This window comes from Typopeltis vanoorti, chromosome 2 (assembly GCF_054136105.1).
Source record: "Typopeltis vanoorti isolate ZY-2024b chromosome 2, IOZ_Tvanoo_1.0, whole genome shotgun sequence".
NCBI lineage: Eukaryota > Metazoa > Arthropoda > Arachnida > Uropygi > Thelyphonidae > Typopeltis > Typopeltis vanoorti.
The window spans coordinates 79,953,609-79,971,840 of NC_143550.1; the positions used below are offsets into that span (position 1 = coordinate 79,953,609).

Sequence of the window (18,232 nt, forward strand, 5' to 3'; positions counted from 1 at the left end):
AAACTGAATATGAGAATTACAGAGGTATTTCATTACTGACTGTTCCTGGTAAGATATATGCAAGTATACTTGAGAAACAGTTGAGAAGTATTGTGGAAGAGAAGCTTGGTGAAGAACAAGCTGGATTCAGGCGAAATAGAGGCTGTCAGGATCAGATTTTCACTTTACGACAGATAGGTGGGAAATCATGGGAACATAACAAAGATCTGTATTTAATTTTTGTAGATCTGGAAAAGGCATATGACAAGCTGCCAAGAGAGAAGCTGTTCCAAATGCTACAGTTATATGGTGTTAATGGGGCATTATATCAAGCAATATTTAGTCTTTATTTGAGTTGTAAGTCAGCAGTTAAAATTGAAGGAAGTACACGAAGATGGTTTAATGTTAAATCTGGTGTCTGACAAGAATGTACATTATCCCCTCTCTTATTCATTATTTATATGGATCACATTATGAAGGAAAGTGGTATTAAACATGATATCAAAATTGGAGATGTTAATGTCAGCTCTTTGCTTTATGCAGATGATGTTATACTTCTAAATAAATCCGCTACAAGTCTACAAGATTCCCTGACTAAATTGAATAACTGTTGTAATAGATATGGTATGAAAGTCAGCAATAAAAAGACAAAGGCAATGAAAATAGGCAGAAACATTGAAAATGTCAACTGCATTGTGAATGGAGAACTTATAGAACAAGTAAAACATTTTAGCTCTGTAGGCATGATTTTTAGTGAAGATGGTAAGTTAAATATGGAACTAGACAACAAAATCAACAACACTGGTATGGTAGGAAGTCAACTGAATAAATTTATATGGAATAAGAGAAAAATTAGCCAAAATATTAAATTAGCTGTATACAAGATAGTGTTTAAACCAATTATAACTTATGGATCTGAGACCTGGGTTAGAAGTAAAACACTTGACCAATGACTAGAGACTGCAGATATGAGAGTCCTGAGAAAGATTAAGGGCATGAACAGATGGCATCAGTGGCAATATCATATTAAAAACAAGGATATTAGGAAAGAACTTGATATTGTCAGCATCCATAAATGCATTAGCAGAGCTAATCTCAGGTGGTATGGTCACTTAAACAGAATGAGAGAGGAAGGATTAGCAAAACAAATGCACTGCTTCATTTGCAGGAAAAAGACCCAGAGGAAGACCAAGATATAGGTGAATTTATACAGTAAAAAGTGCCTTAGAAGACAGAAATATAAGACCTGATAATATTGGAGTCTTGAGATTTAAGAAACTGATTTGAAGGAAAATTGTAGATTGGAAGTTTGTAATGATGTAAATTTTTCATGTTGTGCTATCATATCCTGTACACCCCTTGAGGGTATATATCAGGAATTTGATGATGATAGTAGTATTATTATTCCTGACTTCCATGGAGTCATAAGGCTTATCATTTAAGACCCATCCTAACAGAAAATTTATCATGTTACTTCTTAAACATATTTACTACATACACTCTCATCTGAAAAAATTTCCCCATTATCAGTATATTAAACTACCTATCATCATCTTTGGATAGGATAATATGGAAGGGATAATATGTCTCAATTACATTATCCCTTCACCTTCTGATAACACGTAAACTGCAATTTTCATATCCTTAGTCTGTCCTTGTAGCAAGCACTCAACAATGCTGATGTCATTTTTGTTATCCATCTCTTATACACTCTCCAAGGTTACTTCATCCTCTTCAAAATCTCGCGACCAGCTCTGAGTACAATAATCCTAATGTGATCTGATCAGGACTATACAATGGGACTGCCATTCTTTTATCTCTCCCCTACACTATGAACAGCTCCCCATCATTCCTCCTCTTTTTCTTTCATTGTCTTCCCTGTTCTTTGCTCTATTTCTCCTGAGTCTTTTTACTGTCCTGTTTTCCAAAGCACCATCACTGGAATCCAACACCCTACCTCTGTGTTTGCCACATCCAGGAAGGAAGATTCTGGTAGTCATGCATGACTTTGACCTCTGCTTCAGCAAAATGGGGGTGGGGAGGTCCTGGATGGGCCGGCCAACATCAATTGGCTAGTGGACTTGCCTGCAAGGGTCAACAGTGTTGTTGTAGTAAGCCTTTTATTCCCACCCTCTGGGATAACCCTGTTACCCCAGAGGGTGGGAATTATGCTCTTTACTACTAATGGGTAGAAAAGAGCATGATAAGAAATCTTCCTCTGCAAAAAAAAAGTTAAATGTGTCAGCTATCAGGTACATCATCTAGATAAGAAAACATGAAAAGCATATTGAACTCATATGCCTATTTCAAAACCTGATAATTTCAACATTCCTGAACTTTATGATCATCAGTTCTTCTCTGTGAAGTAAATTACTTGCTCAAACTGTTATGGTATAACTCCTGGACCATTTCCTAAAATGATACCATTTGATGAGAATCCACTTATCAAGAAAATTATGGCAACAGTTTCATTGAAAAAGAAACCACTAGATATATCCACAAAAAAAATGGAATCTTCTCTATCTACTGAAAATCCTGATGCATCAGGTGATGAATTGAACATTTTTCCAGAGGAAAAGATAGACACTAGCCACCCATACTTTCAAAATTAGTTGTACCTTTATCAGGTTTATGTTTATTGGCCTCAAATGCTCGGAAAATGGACAAGTCTAAAGCCAAAACAATAGGAAAATTTTTGCAGTAAAACCTTCATGGGTTTCACCAAAATAGTACTCAAGACACTATGCAAGCTCCTTTTTGCCATGCAAAATATGTACTTGCCTATCCATTTTTTTATGATATGTTCCAGTAAGTCAATAGAAGCTCCACAGACTGATGGGTGCTGCATCTGACTTTCAAGTTTAAAAGATTTTTTTGGAATTTTTTTTAATGAAAAAGGATTATTTTATTCAGTCTGCAGCTACATGCTAGCTGTCAAAATCTACTTGCCATAGGTAAGTAAGCAAGCATATTTGTCAAGCCCTGCACCAAAATATTGATAATATCAATAATCTGTTTCTGTCTGCAAGAAACATTTAAAACTCAGTTCAGGTTCTGTCTTTTAAGGAATTTCACTTTTATTTATAAGGACAGAACTGGAGATGGCCCTGCTTGTGGAATAGCTATTATAGTGGGCAACCATACTTCTTGCAAACATATCCAGTTTTATACTGCTCTGGAAACAGTAGTGATTCGCCTATCTGTGGGATTTTATTACAATATGTTCCATTTAATACCCCATCTGCTCTAGTAGTATAGCCAAGTGAAAAAACTTCCATCAAGATCAATCTCATTTACTTCACAAACTGGTGGTATTAAATGGAACATACTGTAATAAAATCCCACAGATAGGCGAATCACTACTGTTTCCAGAGCAGTATAAAACTGGATATGTTTGCAAGAAGTATGGTTGCCCACTATAATAGCTATTCCACAAGCAGGGCCATCTCCAGTTCTGTCCTTATAAATAAAAGTGCACGAAAGGTTGGATATTAGATTAGTGCATTGTATTGGTGACTGGCTATCTGATAAGTATCAACAAGTTGTGTATGGGGGGAGCGATATCCAGGAAAAGGAAAGTCGCTAATGGAGTGCCTCAGAGGTCTGTTTTAGGGCCATTACTGTTTAACTTGTATATCAATGATATTAGTGGAGATTTGGATACAGATATTCAGTTGTTTGTAGATGATACAAAGTTGGGACGAACCATGAAGAGTAGTGAAAATGTTGTGGCTTTACAAGAAGACTTGAATAAATTGAGTAATTGGGCACGGAAATGGGGATGTGATTTCAATGTTGCAAAATGTAAGGTTTTAAAATTTGGAAAACAAAGATGAGATGCAGAATTTATGCTTGATGAGGATATATTGTTGGAGGTGGAGGAAATAAGAGATCTGGGGGTGGTAGTGGATAAGGATCTAAAATTTAGGGGACACATAGCCAAAATTGTGAAGACAACACAAATGCTTCTGGGAATGATGATTATTATTATTATTGTTGTTCCGGGAAACTCCAAGGAGTCGACAGACTCATCGAGGGAGGCCCTAACATCATGTCTGGAACAACTATTCAACATTTACGCAGTATCTATCATATCTTGCCTTGAACTCATTCACGGTCGTAGCACCCACAACAGACTCTGGAAGCTTATTCCACTCATTCACCACTCTCCAAGTAAAAAACCTAGCTCTAACACCCTTGTCAACCACGCTCTTGCCCAGCTTCCATGCATGGCCCCTAGTCCTCCCACCACCAGTCATATTTTCAAAAATATCTTCTGGATCTATCTTATAAAAACCCTTCAGTAATTTGAATGTCTCAATCATATCACCCCTCCTTCGCCTATCATCTAATTTCTGCAACCCACAAATCCTCAACCTATTCTCATAAGGTTCATTCCACAGACCTGCTATCATCTTGGTCACTCGTCTCTGGACCCTCTCCACTTCCTCCCCATCACGAAGAAACCCTGGTGCCCATAACTGGGCACAGAAGTCCAGATGGGGTCTTATCAAGGCTCGATACAGAGGAACAATAACTTGTTTGTCTCTGCATGTTAAAGTATTTTTCATAAGCCAAGTGATTTGGTGAGCTGTTTTAGTTACTTTTGCAATGTGCCCCCTAAACTTCAACTCCCTATCCACCAACACATCCAAATCCCTGGCCTCATCAATCTCCTGGAGTACGGTTCCACCTATGCGATATACTGCTGCTATTCTTTTCACCCCAAAGTGCATAACCTTACACTATGCCACATTTAACTGACATCCATTTTTCCTAGCCCAGTCCTCCAAACTATCCAAATCATCCTGTAAAATTTTGACATCCTGTGCACTCACAATTGCTCTACCCAACTTTGCATCATCAGCCAACAAGTGAACACTTCCTCTCAAATCCTTTCCAATATCATTGATGAACAAATTGAAAAGCAGTGGTCCAAGAACAGAGCCCTGCGGCACTCCACTAGTCACAAGACATCTTTTTGACTCCACTCCTGAATAAACCACTCTCTGGTGTCTCTCCTTCAACCACTCTCCTATCCATCTTACCAACCCTATATCTATCCCCATCTGCTCCAGTTTACTGATTAGGGTTCCATGTGGTATCCTGTCAAAGGCCTTGGCAAGGTCCAGTAGTATCACTGTAAACCCATTACCCCTATCCAGTTCAGCTGTCACTGTGTTATAAAACGTGAGCAAGTTACTGAGGCATGATCTACCCTTCATGATGCGAAGGACACTGACTTGTAGAAGTAGGGAGATTCTTGTTCCATTGTATAAGGCTTTGGTTAAGCCACACATGGACTATTGTACCCAGATTTGGTCACCAGGTTTTCAGAAGGATGAGAAGATGTTGGGGGGGGGGGGTCCAAAGGCGACTGACTAAGGTAGTTTCTGACCTCTGGAATGTCAAGTATGAGGAAAGATTGAGAAGATGTAATTTGCAGAGTCTATTGGACTGGAGGAAGAGGGGAGATATGATAGAGACCTACAAGTTGGTAAGGGGTTGTTATAGGATCAATGCTGGAGAAGTTCTACAGAAAATAGTGGGAGATCGGGGAAGAACCAGAGATCATCCCTGGAAACTGTATAAAGAGTGTGTGAGTAGGGGAGTGAGAGGAAGGTTTTTTTCGTGCAGAGTTGTAAATGATTGGAATGCCTTGCCTGAGAGTGTGGTGTATGCAAGGAGTTTGAGTGTGTTTAAAACATGGTATGATGAGCTGTGTGTGCATGATAAAAGGACCTCCCAGATGAGTCTTTGACTCCATGAGGTCTTGGGGTAATAATGATAATTGTTATATATTTGGTTTAATTCTTTATCCAAGTGTAAGCAAACAAAGTTTGCACCTGAAGTATTTTCAGGACTGGGACAACTCGTGGTAAAGGTGGAGTAAGTTCTGATCACTTGCCTTATTATCTCCAATAATGCAAAGCACATATCCTTATGGGTAAGTATAATGCTTAGTATTATACTTACTATTCATATTCCGTACTTTTGCACTTACTCCTTATCCACTGTTACAGTGAGATACTTAGCCTTGTAAGTTACTTTAAAGCAAACCCCCATCAATATGTCTACTATGATCTCTTCACATGAAAATGCACTGGGCAACTGCTATCTGTTATGATTTGTCCCTAGTTCTAGCCTAATTCTAATTGTCTTTTAGGTACTCCATATAAGAATCTTTCATTATCACCTTACTCAACCTAGTATTTTTTATTAAACAGTTGGATATCTCCCTAGAGGCCTTCCTGATATCTCTTTTATAAAAATTGATTGACACAATAATAAAGCAGTTGCATACTTCCACATCTGGCCACCAATTCTGAAGCTGGATACTATACTGGTCATGCCATTTGTTTTCCCCTCCAAGTGAGATGTCTGTTTGAGATAGAGGGTAGTACCTCTCACAGATCGTGATAGTACTGGCCTTTTCTTTCTTCATCTTTTTCTGTTATTGCTTTGTGTATTATATTCTTTGCTCTACTTTTATGGATCTTTTTTACTGTTCTGTTTCTCCATACTACTGAGATCCATTGCCCTGCTGGTGTGTTTGCTATGAGCAAGGGAGCTCCAAGTTAGTTTAGTCCCTTCCTTGCACTTTTTCCCCTTCTTTGGTAACATGGACAGTCATGGATGGTCCTGCCAGGATCAGTTGGCTGGTTGACCTACAAGAGCAAGTGGTGTTTTCAATAAGTCTGCAGTCTCTTTTAGGGCCAAAAGTTTGCTGTTGTGCTGGTGTATTGTTCAGGTTAGCCCTGTAATTCAAATGATAAATTGTTTGCTGTATAGTGGGCATCTATGTGTCACTGCATTGTGTCTGAGGAACTCTGAATTCTTCCTCCTGCTGAGAACGGGTCTTTCATCTGCAGGTTTATTAAGATCCTCAACAGCCCAAGCTGAGTATGGAAACCATAGCAACATCTGAATAGAGCAAGAAATGAAATAGAAAACATCAAAGTCATATACAAATATAAAATCTTTTCTTGTTGTATGTTTGACAGATGAATGTCTGATTTGGAAAATATCACCTTTTTTTTATCCAGACAGATTGTGAAAGGTTAGCTGGATTCCTAAAAGTTGTGAAAAAAACTCCATTCAGGTGATGTTATCATTGTAATATCCTCTGAACTTTTCTCCAGGGTTTTCAAATGCTTGGAAATGCTTATTTGTTGGCGGTACATGTTAATTTATTTTCACAGTACTGATGACAACAAGGAATGATAAGAAAATAATTAATATTTATTGACTTATTTGCTGATATTTCGCTGGTATTATATGCAACATCTTCAGAGCACAAAAACAGCAGGTCACAGTACACAAAATAACAATAATTTGGTATAACAGTGGGATTAATACATCCGGCACTATTGTTATGGCAAGTCGGGTCCAGCAGACCATGCCTTGGATACTCCTTCACACGGGATCAAATTGAGGAAAACAAAATTGCTACACAGAAGTCATAAGTCAGAGACATTTATTTTTGGAATCAACATCAGCTTTATAGCATACTCCAAACCTCAGCAAGTATGGCTGTATAAATTTACCAGAAATCTGTTAGATAGTCATTTTAAGATCTAATTAATACTTGTTTTCTCTCTTTTTCCAACATAGATGGCACCAATTAGGACTTTAGTTCCTTGTGTTGTCCGTTACAATTTTTTAAACTAGTCACTACTCACTACTAACTCTTATATCAAATTATTGTTGTTTCGTGTACTATGACAAACTCTTTTTTGGGCTCTGAAGTGAAGATGCTGGATATAATATCAGCGAATAAGTCAATAAATACTATTTTCTTATCATTATGTGTTGTCATCAGTTACGAGAAAATAAATTAACATTTTCTCAGGCTGTAATATTAGAATTGTAATATTACAGCCTGAGAAATAAATATTAAATATTAGACCTCCTCAGTGGTCCTGATAAGGTGATTTACCCTTGAATTAAAAGATCGAGGTGTGATATCCATAAGAACAATTCTCATACATAATGTTATCCTAGTACCAACCAGGACTAAAAATCCTCCAGCATCAGTGAAAACCAGGTATCTAAGTTGTCATGTTAGACTGTATATTCTGAACCCTATATGCTGCTTAAATGTCAAAAATAAGTCATCATGCTCAAACTGCCTGTTGTAACTCTGCCTTCTGTGCCAGTTGTGGCTGTAAAGAGCATGAGAATGAAGACTGAAAATGCCAAACACCCAAATGGGATGACTGCAAGTGAGAACATCTAGCCTACTTCACAGCATCTAAAGGTGGAAGAATGAAAAAGAGATTCAAAAACTCAAGAGAGAGCAGAACATACTGAGGGGATGCATATCGCCTCACTATTGAAAACATACCAAAAATGCTTCCACCATATTTTCCATCACTAGTTCAAAAAATAATCAATGAATCATATCTTTCAGATATGATCATAACCTGAAGATTTCTGATAAACTGATATATGATCCTCAGATAATAAAAGACATACTTTCAGATCCATTAGTTGATGGTATGTATACTTCTGCTCACCCCTTCCTCTCAGGAAGTAAATAAAACTATTAAATTACCAGTGTCTTAAATGGAGTAGAATTTAATGGCATCTTGGATATCTTTCCTGAGGCAAAGAGATAGACATTACCCATGCACACTTTCCTAAAAGAGGAAAATCCAAGACTCATAATAGCAAATCCAAAACCCAGAATCCAGATGCATCAACCAAACATAACTAACAACTCCCTGCAATCGAAATATTGGAGATTTCACCAAAACATAGATGATGTTGAGTCCTTTTGCTGAGACATAGTCCAGTGGATTTCTATCTGCAAGTGATATTTAAAATCTGGTGAGAATGCTGTGTTGTATTATACCTCCATCTTATGCAAGGACAGTGTAGGGAAGATGGATATGCCCATGGACGAGTTGCCATCCCTGTAGACACCCATATCACAGACACATTACTTGTGTCTGTACTATGGGATGATGTAAATGGCCTCAATACCCTGCAGTGTATTGAGTGTAGAATATAACATGTATGGGATTCATCATTTTCCCTTGATATCCATTTTTTACATGGGCAAACATGTATTCTATCACAGATATCACATGATACATTTGCCATCAGAGACAAAAGTATTCATGATCCAATTCACATCCTCACTAGATCAAAACATCAAGGTGGTCTAAAAACAGAATGAATGTGTGATTGCACATTCAAAAATAATTGCAGATACAGTTGGGGAAAGTTTTCCATAAACATTAGCAAACATACTCTTACTCTCTAGAAATCCTGGTCCTGAAAAGCAAAGCAGAAAAACATTAAATTTTATTCACTTTGAATTCTCTGGAAAATGACAATAGGCCATTCAAGAAAGAACTGAAATCTGCTTTGCTTCAAAACCAACTATCATAGGACCAGAAGATATTCATCATGGGATGGTTAAATATCTCACCATCCTCCACAGGTCAACTGCTCTACTTAACAGAATTTTTCTGTAAGAATGAATTTCTGGAATACTAGCAAAACACAGTTATTTGCTTTTCAAAGCTAAGTAATGATCTAAAAAAAATATCAATCAATTATTATCCAGTTGTTCTGACCAGCTGTTTTTTTTTTTTTTTTTTTTTGCGATCAAGACGGGCAAACAAGTGCTGCTATCTCTTAGTACCTAACCCTGACAGGATGTGTTACTGTCTGAAATAATATGGGTTCTTCAGTTGATTTTCTTGAGTTTGTGGGACAAAAAAAACCTCAGTTTCTAGGAGAAAAAACATGCTTGCCCTTGCTAGAAATCGACTGACTCGGACACCAGTCAAATCAAAGAAAGCCTTAGAAAAAGTTTCTCCAGTCAGCAGCTAGACTTGAACTTAAGTCTATCTTTGGGCTGCTTAGTGCAGAGGATGCAAGCACCACTTCCACTGAGCTACACTTCACATCTATGATGATATGTCACATAGGAGGCATGTAAACTCTGCTTTTTTTTATTTATTTATTATTTTATTTTCTAGAGTATTTCAGAAGTTTGGTATATCGTGTGTTTCATAACCTCATCACATTGTCATTCTTTTTTTGTTAAATGTTATTATTATTCCGGGCAACTCCAAGGAGTCTGCAGACTCATCGAGGGAGGCCCTAACATCATGTCAAGAACAACTCTTCGACATTCACGCAGTATCTTACCTTGCCATGAACTCATTCACGGTCGTAGCACCCACAACAGACTCTGTCAGCTTATTCCACTCATTCACTACTCTCCAAGTAAAAAACCTAGCTCTAACACCCCTACTAACCACATTCTTGCCCAACTTCCATGTATAGCCCCTAGTCCTCCCACCACCAGTCCTATTCTCAAAAATATCTTCTGGATTAATCTTATAAAAACCCTTCAGTAATTTGAATGTCTCAATCATATCACCCCTTTTCCACCTATCAACCAATTTTTGCAACCCACAAATCTTCAACCTGTTCTCATAAGGTTCATTCCACAGACCTGCTATCATCTTGGTCATTCGTCTCTGGATCCTCTCTATCTCCTCCCTGGCGCCCATATCTGGGCACAGTAGTCTAGATGGTGTCTTATCAAGGCTCGATACAGAGGAACAATAACTTGTTTGTCTCTGCTTGTTAAAGTATTTTTCAGAAGCCAAGTGATTTGATGAGCTGATTTAGCCACTTTTGCAATGTGCCCCCTAAACTTCAAATCCCTACCCACCAACACTCCCAAATCCCTGGCCTCATCAATCTCCTGGATTACGGTTGCTATGATGCTGCAGAAAAGTAATTTTTGGTCGTCATTGTTGTACAGAAAGATTATCCTTGACTACATATCCAGAATATTATCATGAGGAGGATGATAGGAAAAATATAAAGCAAAAAATATATATATATAAATATTTATATATTTATTTAGACATTTATTTATATTTATTTTATCACACACACACGTACACAAAATATATTTCTCAAGCACACTCATTGGGATTAAAGAAATAGTTTATTTTAGTGGAAAATTTGTAAATGTAAAAGGGACTTTCCTTTATGTGAATAGTTATGCTCTGGGATTTTTGCCAAGGGTTTTGGATTAGTTTGATGTTGTGAAACTTGACTGCATCTGTTTTGTTACACATCTGTAAATGGAATGAAATGTTTGAATGTGTCACCTTATTTCAAAATACTTTCATTTTTCTGTAACATAAACATATAACAGTAACAACTGAAATGTGCAATAAAACTAATTTTACATAATTCCACTTTAAATTCTCATTCCTTAAAATGTTGGTTCTTTACCAAGTCTGATAAGTCTCTTTAAGTGAAGAATCAGTAGCCTTTTTTCTTCATTTGAATGAAGATTTCATTCATTGATTTATTGAGGATTCTTCATTTGAAAAACTGCCTTACATTGAAATCTCTGTCTTCCCTTTTAATCCAAATGCATGCAGCTATTTTGGCCTGAAGCTCAAAATAGTTGCAAAAAATTAACAGCACATATGAAATAATTTTCAAAGGACCACATTTGGTTAGAAAATTTGTACTGTGTCCAAATGGCAGCCATATTTTTTGGTAAACTTGTCAGTACTACTGACTGCAACTTTTGATCCAATTCTGTCGCTTCAATACTACCTCAACCCCCATCCAAATTTTGGAGAGGTGTGGGAGCTTCTTATTAATGAATTCAGTAAATTTCTTGTTTCTATTCAGAATTCACAATATTCTATGCCCCTCTTTAATCTTTCACCAGGATATCTAAAGAATTAGATAGCATTTATACGATTGCTCTGTGGATTTGTTCTCCAGACTTGACTTACATTTTGAGTCACATTTTTTTTTTAATATATATATATCCTCATGTTCTGGTGGAATTGCACATGCAGCTTAGGAATTAGCCTAAATGATTTATTTCTGAGAAGGGAGAAATGTTTACCATTGAATTACTATCATGTTGCTCTAAATTCATTTCTTTCTAAAATGTCGAAATGGCATCAAAATGGCATCAAAATCTTTGAGACATTGAGGTGGGACATGATCCAGAAAAGGTTGAGAAACACTGTCTTAACCCATAAATAATTACTAGTATAGATTCTGTCATGTTAGTCAACTAAGAATCTTGTTTATTTACCTATTTTGGACAGATGCCAAGAAAAGTGTCGAGAAATTTGATTGTTTGTTCTTGAATCTCAAAGCCATTTGATCAAGTAAAATGTGCTATTATTTTATGATATGTCTTCTGGCTAATGCAAACTGTCTTACCAGCAATTTCTCTCTGAATGTATGTTGCATGAGATCGTTGATGGATCTTTATCCTCGCCCTTTGAAACTATGCTGAGGACTCTCTTCTTTCATTTATTCGTTTCCTTCTATATACATTGTCAGGTAATGACTGTACATTTAATTCACAGTTTTGCCAATGTTCCTCTTTCTCATTTCACAAAGCCTTTCACTAAAAAAGGCTGCAAAACTTCAACAATGAATATTTCTCCAAACCATTTTCCTTGGAGTCCACTTGAATGCTAGCAAAGCTTTATCCTATCCTGTTTTGTAAAAATAAAATAAGTTTTTTGGTATTTTTTTAAAAATTCCAGATGTATGGACAAGATGGGATTTCTGTACTTTGAAACATTGTTGAACATCTATTTAACTGTACGCGTTTTAAAAATTAAAATGTTAAATCTATTGAATATTATTCTTGTATTTGAGTGGTACGTTTAACAGCTTATGCAGACATGGCAGGGTACCTTCTCAAACATGTAATTTTTTATCCTGCAAAACAGACAAACCAGCTGGAGAACAATTAACAAACGTAATATACTATACCACCTTCATATTGTTAGCTGTTTTGGTTATATTGTCATTCAAATCAAATCCTTTAAGAGCACACTCTTAAAGGATTTGATTTGAATGACAAGTTAAGTTGATGCCATTATCAAAGTATTATAAAACCAACTGTTTTGTATATAAAAATAGCATAATTGGGAAGTATGTCATGCACACACTTTTTTGTGCCCTTATGCTGGAGTAAAATATGAATGGAAACAAGAATAATATAATAGTAAGCTAGTAAAAGAATAATAATCTTGCATGAAGTCTCTTGATTACTTATTTTATTTGCTTTTAGATCTATATTATTTTGAACTGAATTTCCCTACTTTTTATGTTTCACATCAGAATTCTATTATGAGGGATTCTTTTTATTTACTTTAAATATGATTAATAATGGTTATTTTTTAGGTACCAGATGCTATTAGGAAGTGCCAGAGAGCAGGGATTACTGTTAGAATGGTAACAGGTGATAATGTTAATACTGCACGTTCTATTGCACTCAAATGTGGTATCATCAGACCTGGGGAAGATTTCTTAGTACTAGAAGGGAAAGAATTTAATCGAAGGATACGGGATAGCAGTGGGGATGTAAGTCTCATTTAATTTTATTTCTCTTTTTTATTTTATTATATTTATTTATGTATTTATTTATTTATCAGCCTTTAAGCACACAGTAATTGTTGGTTCACAGGATATCAACTTTCCTAAATACTGCATGGTTTGTTTTCATAATACATCAAATGGTATCTCATCTGATAAATGAGAGCATATTTATTCAAATGGTCAACAAGTAAAACCATTTAACTTCACTGCCTAGATGAAGAAGAATCCCATAAGACTTTCCTTCGAATCAAGCATTAATCAAACTGAATGGAAACATTCACTCTTTCTCCATCTGGTCTGCAGACATTAGGTCTATAGTCTTATTATTCGCAAATATGTGCATTTTGCAAATTCAAGAGCTTTCTTAAAACCTTTTCTGAATTCTACAGAATAGTAGATTTTAGTTTTAAAAGTGCAGGAATACCTTGTATAGCGCGGTTAATTGGTTCCAAGAAGCGTCCGCGTTATGCAAAACCGCGTTGTTCGAGGTCTATTTATAAAGGTTTTCAATTTAATTTGTTTATTACAAAACTTTAGAATAATAAAAATGTTTAAAAATTAAAAAAATAGTTATTTTTATTAACTAAATAACAAATAGAATCCTTTTAAACTGATATAAAAGTTGTAGAAAACAAAACAAATATTGCTTCAACTTTAGCATACAGTAATTTACTTTTTATTAAAGTAGTCTTTTAGTGTTCGTTGAACCATCCTTGTTTTCTTTGTCTCTTCAAGTACTAGATCTCTGTAGCATTTGATGGCATTATTGAGACTGTCTTACTCTGATGCTTCTTTCCAAATTCTGATCGGCATTTATGAGAAAGTCGGAAGCTTCGTCGATTTTTCTCACAAAAGTTGAAATGTCAGCAAAGGAAAATTCTTCAACCATGACATCAGTGGGGTCATCTTCGTCTTCTTCTGCTTCATAGGCTCGTTGTTGCTCCAACTCCAAAAGGGTTTCATCATCCAGATCATTTGAATGAGAATCAATACATTCGTTCACATTGTTACAATCTAAACTTGTAAAACCAAGATCTTTGCCCATCTGCACAATTTCTGTTGAGATTTCCTCTTTCTGTGTTGCAAAGGCAACAAAGTCCTTTGAACAATGCGGCAAGATATTATGCCATACGGCTCTCATGTTGCTTTGAGTCACCTCTTGCCAAGATTCATAAATGTATTGAATGGCATCTTTTATGTTAAATTTCTTCCAAAATTCACTCAAAGTCCAAGAATCTTCTTCTGTTACAGCTTTAATAGATTGTGCAAAAGTTCGTCTTAAATAGTAAACCTTGAAAGTGGAGATAACACCTTGATTCATCAGCTGCAGAATTGATGTTGTGTTTGGAGGGAAAAAATAAATCTTGACATTTTCATCTAAGTCAGTCAATAGAGTTGGATGGCCTGGCGCATTGGTAGTGTCTAGTAAATGCAAAATTTTGAAAGGAATGTCATTCTTTTTACAATAGCTTTTAACTTCAGGGCAAAAACAAGTTTTAAACCAGTCTTCGAAAATTGAACGAGTCACCCATGCTATTTTATTCGAGTGCCAATGAACAGGTAAATTGTTTTTTATAAAGCCCTTAAGAGCTCTTGGGTTTTCAGCTCCGTACAATAAGAGTGGCCTCAATTTTACTAGGAGGACACTTTATACCCAGCTTGTGTTTTTTCCTTCTCTGCTAGAAATGTGTGTGATGGCATTCTTTTCCAGAACATCTGTGATCATCTGTGTAGCCTTCCTCCTTGATAAGCTCCTTCAATTCATCGGGAAATTATTCTCCAGTTTTAGTGTCAGCACTTGCACTTTCACCTTGGATTCTTACATTATGGAGTCCAATACGCTTTTTGAAATTGTAGAACCACCGGCGACTTGCTATAAAAGTTTCACTGGTTGTACCTCCTTCGTTTTCTTTTATTTTGTCATGTAGACTTGTTGCTTTTGCTTGGATTATCATTTGACTCAAAGGAATCTTTTTCTGATTACAATCTTCGATCCAGATCATTAGAAGGCGTTCCATATTTTCAGTTGTAGAAGATCAATTTCTCGCAATCACTTTTGACATATAAGAAGCGGTGCTAATTCCATGTTGTTTAATCTTTTCTTTGCTCTGAATAATTGTTCGTACAGATGACTCATTCATTATTGAATTCTCACATGCTATTTTAGCAAATGAAGTGCCATTCTCGTGACATTTTATAATTAAAATAAAACTTATTTATTACTGACCATTTTCAAAAACAAACTTACATTAGAGCCTACCAACTCCACCTATAAGATCCTAGACAGAGATCCCACAATAAAAAATCATAATGAAACAAACCAACTAATCAGAAATTGTAACATTTGGCCAGAAGAAGTGAAGAGAACACTAAAATCCTCACATCCTATCACTCCAAGACTTATGGGACACCTAAAATACATAAACAGGATATACCTCTCTGTCCAATCATTGATGGAAGATCATCACCAACCTACCTTTTGGCAAAGCATCTTGCAAACTTATTAAATAATAAAATAAGATCAACAGAATCCTATATCAAGAATAGTCAACATTTTGTAAATAAACTCCAAGCCGTTAAGATTGCACCAACAGACATGGTAGCCAGTCTAGATGTTGTATTCCTTTTCACCAATGTACCAGTAGAAGAGGTAATAAACATCATCCAAGATCTCTTTCCTCTAGACATCACACAGATGTTTAGACACTACCTTCAATCTAATTTCTTCAAGGTTTACAACACCATATACCAACAATTAGAAGGCCTGGCAATGGGAAGCCCACTGTCACCATCTTGTCATGGAAAAACTTGAAAAAGAAATTCTCCACAATCTACCCTAGACCATCTTACATGGTGGAGATATGTTGACGATATCTTCATTATATGGCAAGACAGCTTAGAAAACCAGCTTAGAAAATGGAAGATATCTTCATTATACTTCAAACCATCACAAGACACACACAAACTGAGCATTATCCACATGTTGAAATACAGGGCCAGAAAGTTTATATCAGAAGAGGAGGATACACAGACTGAACTCTCACTAATTGCCAACACATTATCACAAAATGGATATCCTCAAAACATCATCATAAAATATCTATACGGTGACAACCCCCAGACAAGAAGAATCATACTCCCAGCACATTTCTACTGTAGTGATCCCTTTCATCAAGTCAATTTCTTATCAAATAGCCAGAATACTAAGAGCCTACAACATCAGAGTGGTCTTCAAACCAACCACCAGCATCAGACAAGTTTTAGGATCCCCAAAAGATAAGGTGCCTTTCTATAAATATCCAGGAGTATATTACATTCCTTGCTCCTGTGGTCTTGCCTACATCGGACAAACTTCACAGAGTTTAGAAATCAGACAAAAAGAACATGTTGGTGATGTAAACCACAACAGAAGTATCTCTTCCAGCTTAGCACATCATTTCTGTACATCTAACCACACAATAGAGTGGCAAAACAGCTCCATGCCATATCGGGATGACGACTACAGAGATCGTTTATTCGATGAAGCCACAATAGTGTTAATAACCGGTGGAAACCTCAACAGAAATCGGGGTGCAATCCTAAACAGTTCATGGAAAAACCTGATCCTCTCTCTAAATCAATCTGAACCACAGCTAGCCAGTAATCACATTACACGTTTACAACAAACACGCATGCATGTTAATGAATAAGAACAATAAGTCCTCTCTGTCATGCGAACATGTAACCTTGGCTACTAGTTGGTTTATGTTTTTTATGTTCCTTTCAATTTGCATTTACTAGTTTTTATGTCTCCGTAAACGCTTTGAAAAAGCCAGACAGTTTGCTGGCGAAACTGGTAGGCTCTAATGTAAGTTTGTTTTTTGTAAATGGTCAGTAATAATTAAGTTTGTATTTTAATTATAAAACGACCAAATATGTCTAGTTTAGACATTTTATAATTTCAAGTTTCTTCTCTAATGTCAACCACTTGAGTTTTTTTGTTACTCCAACAGTGTCTTCTTTGTTTTCTCTCTTTTCACTCATACTTAAATAATAAAAAAAAATATTAAATACTAATATTAACGTAAATAATAAAATGCTGCGGAGAAAGAACGTGTCCATGTGAGAGCCAATCGAATAACTACTGCATAAACATGGCTCTCGACTGTCACTTGCGGCACCCGGGAGTCGCTGATCAGTGTTGACAATGTTAGTGTAATAATGATAAGTGTAATAATAAAAACCACATTAGACCAAAACCCCTCGTTGTTCAAAACCGCGCTATACAAGGTATTCCTGCAATTGGATAGAGACCTAATGTCCATCATCAGGTCTCTGTCCATTTAGGAACTGACTTGTTCACACCATCTGGACCAATCTACAGGAGGGGACACAAGTAATTTAATAGGCCAGTGGTATCCCAAAAGAGGAAACTCACTAACAGAGTGTCATAGGGATCTGTTTTTGGGCCATCATTATTTAATTTGTATGTTGATGATATTGAGATGGGCCTAACTGGAGATATGCAAAGTTGGGAAAAATTATGAGGAACTAAGCAGATGTCACCTTACAGGAGAATCTCAACAGACCATGTCAGTGGTCAAGAGAGTGGAGCTGTCAGTTTAATGTTGCGGAGTGGACTGCAGAATATACAATTAATGGAAAAAGTTTGCAGGATGTGGAAAAAATTGAGCAATCTGGGAGTGGCAGTGGTGGATTTAGGGGTCACAGCACAAAAATTGTGAAATCATCACAACAGTTATGACAGTGCAGAAGCGAAAAGCTTATGGTTCCTTATATAAGGCATTAATCAGGCCACATCTGAACTGCTGTGCATGGATCTGGTCACCTGGTTTGCAAGATGATG

General features: G+C 36.4%; 1 protein-coding gene across 10 annotated transcripts in view; it reads left to right on the forward strand.

The window, feature by feature from the left end:
- The window catches only part of PMCA (plasma membrane calcium-transporting ATPase 3), a 1,392,263-nt gene that overhangs the window by 814,458 nt on the left and 559,573 nt on the right, over positions 1–18,232 (forward strand). For all 10 annotated transcript variants that reach the window (XM_090412026.1, XM_090412017.1, XM_090412079.1 and 7 more), the window contains one exon: positions 13,192–13,371. In XM_090412026.1, coding sequence (XP_090268152.1) covers positions 13,192–13,371 — 180 coding nt within the window. The remainder of the gene's footprint in view (positions 1–13,191; positions 13,372–18,232) is intronic.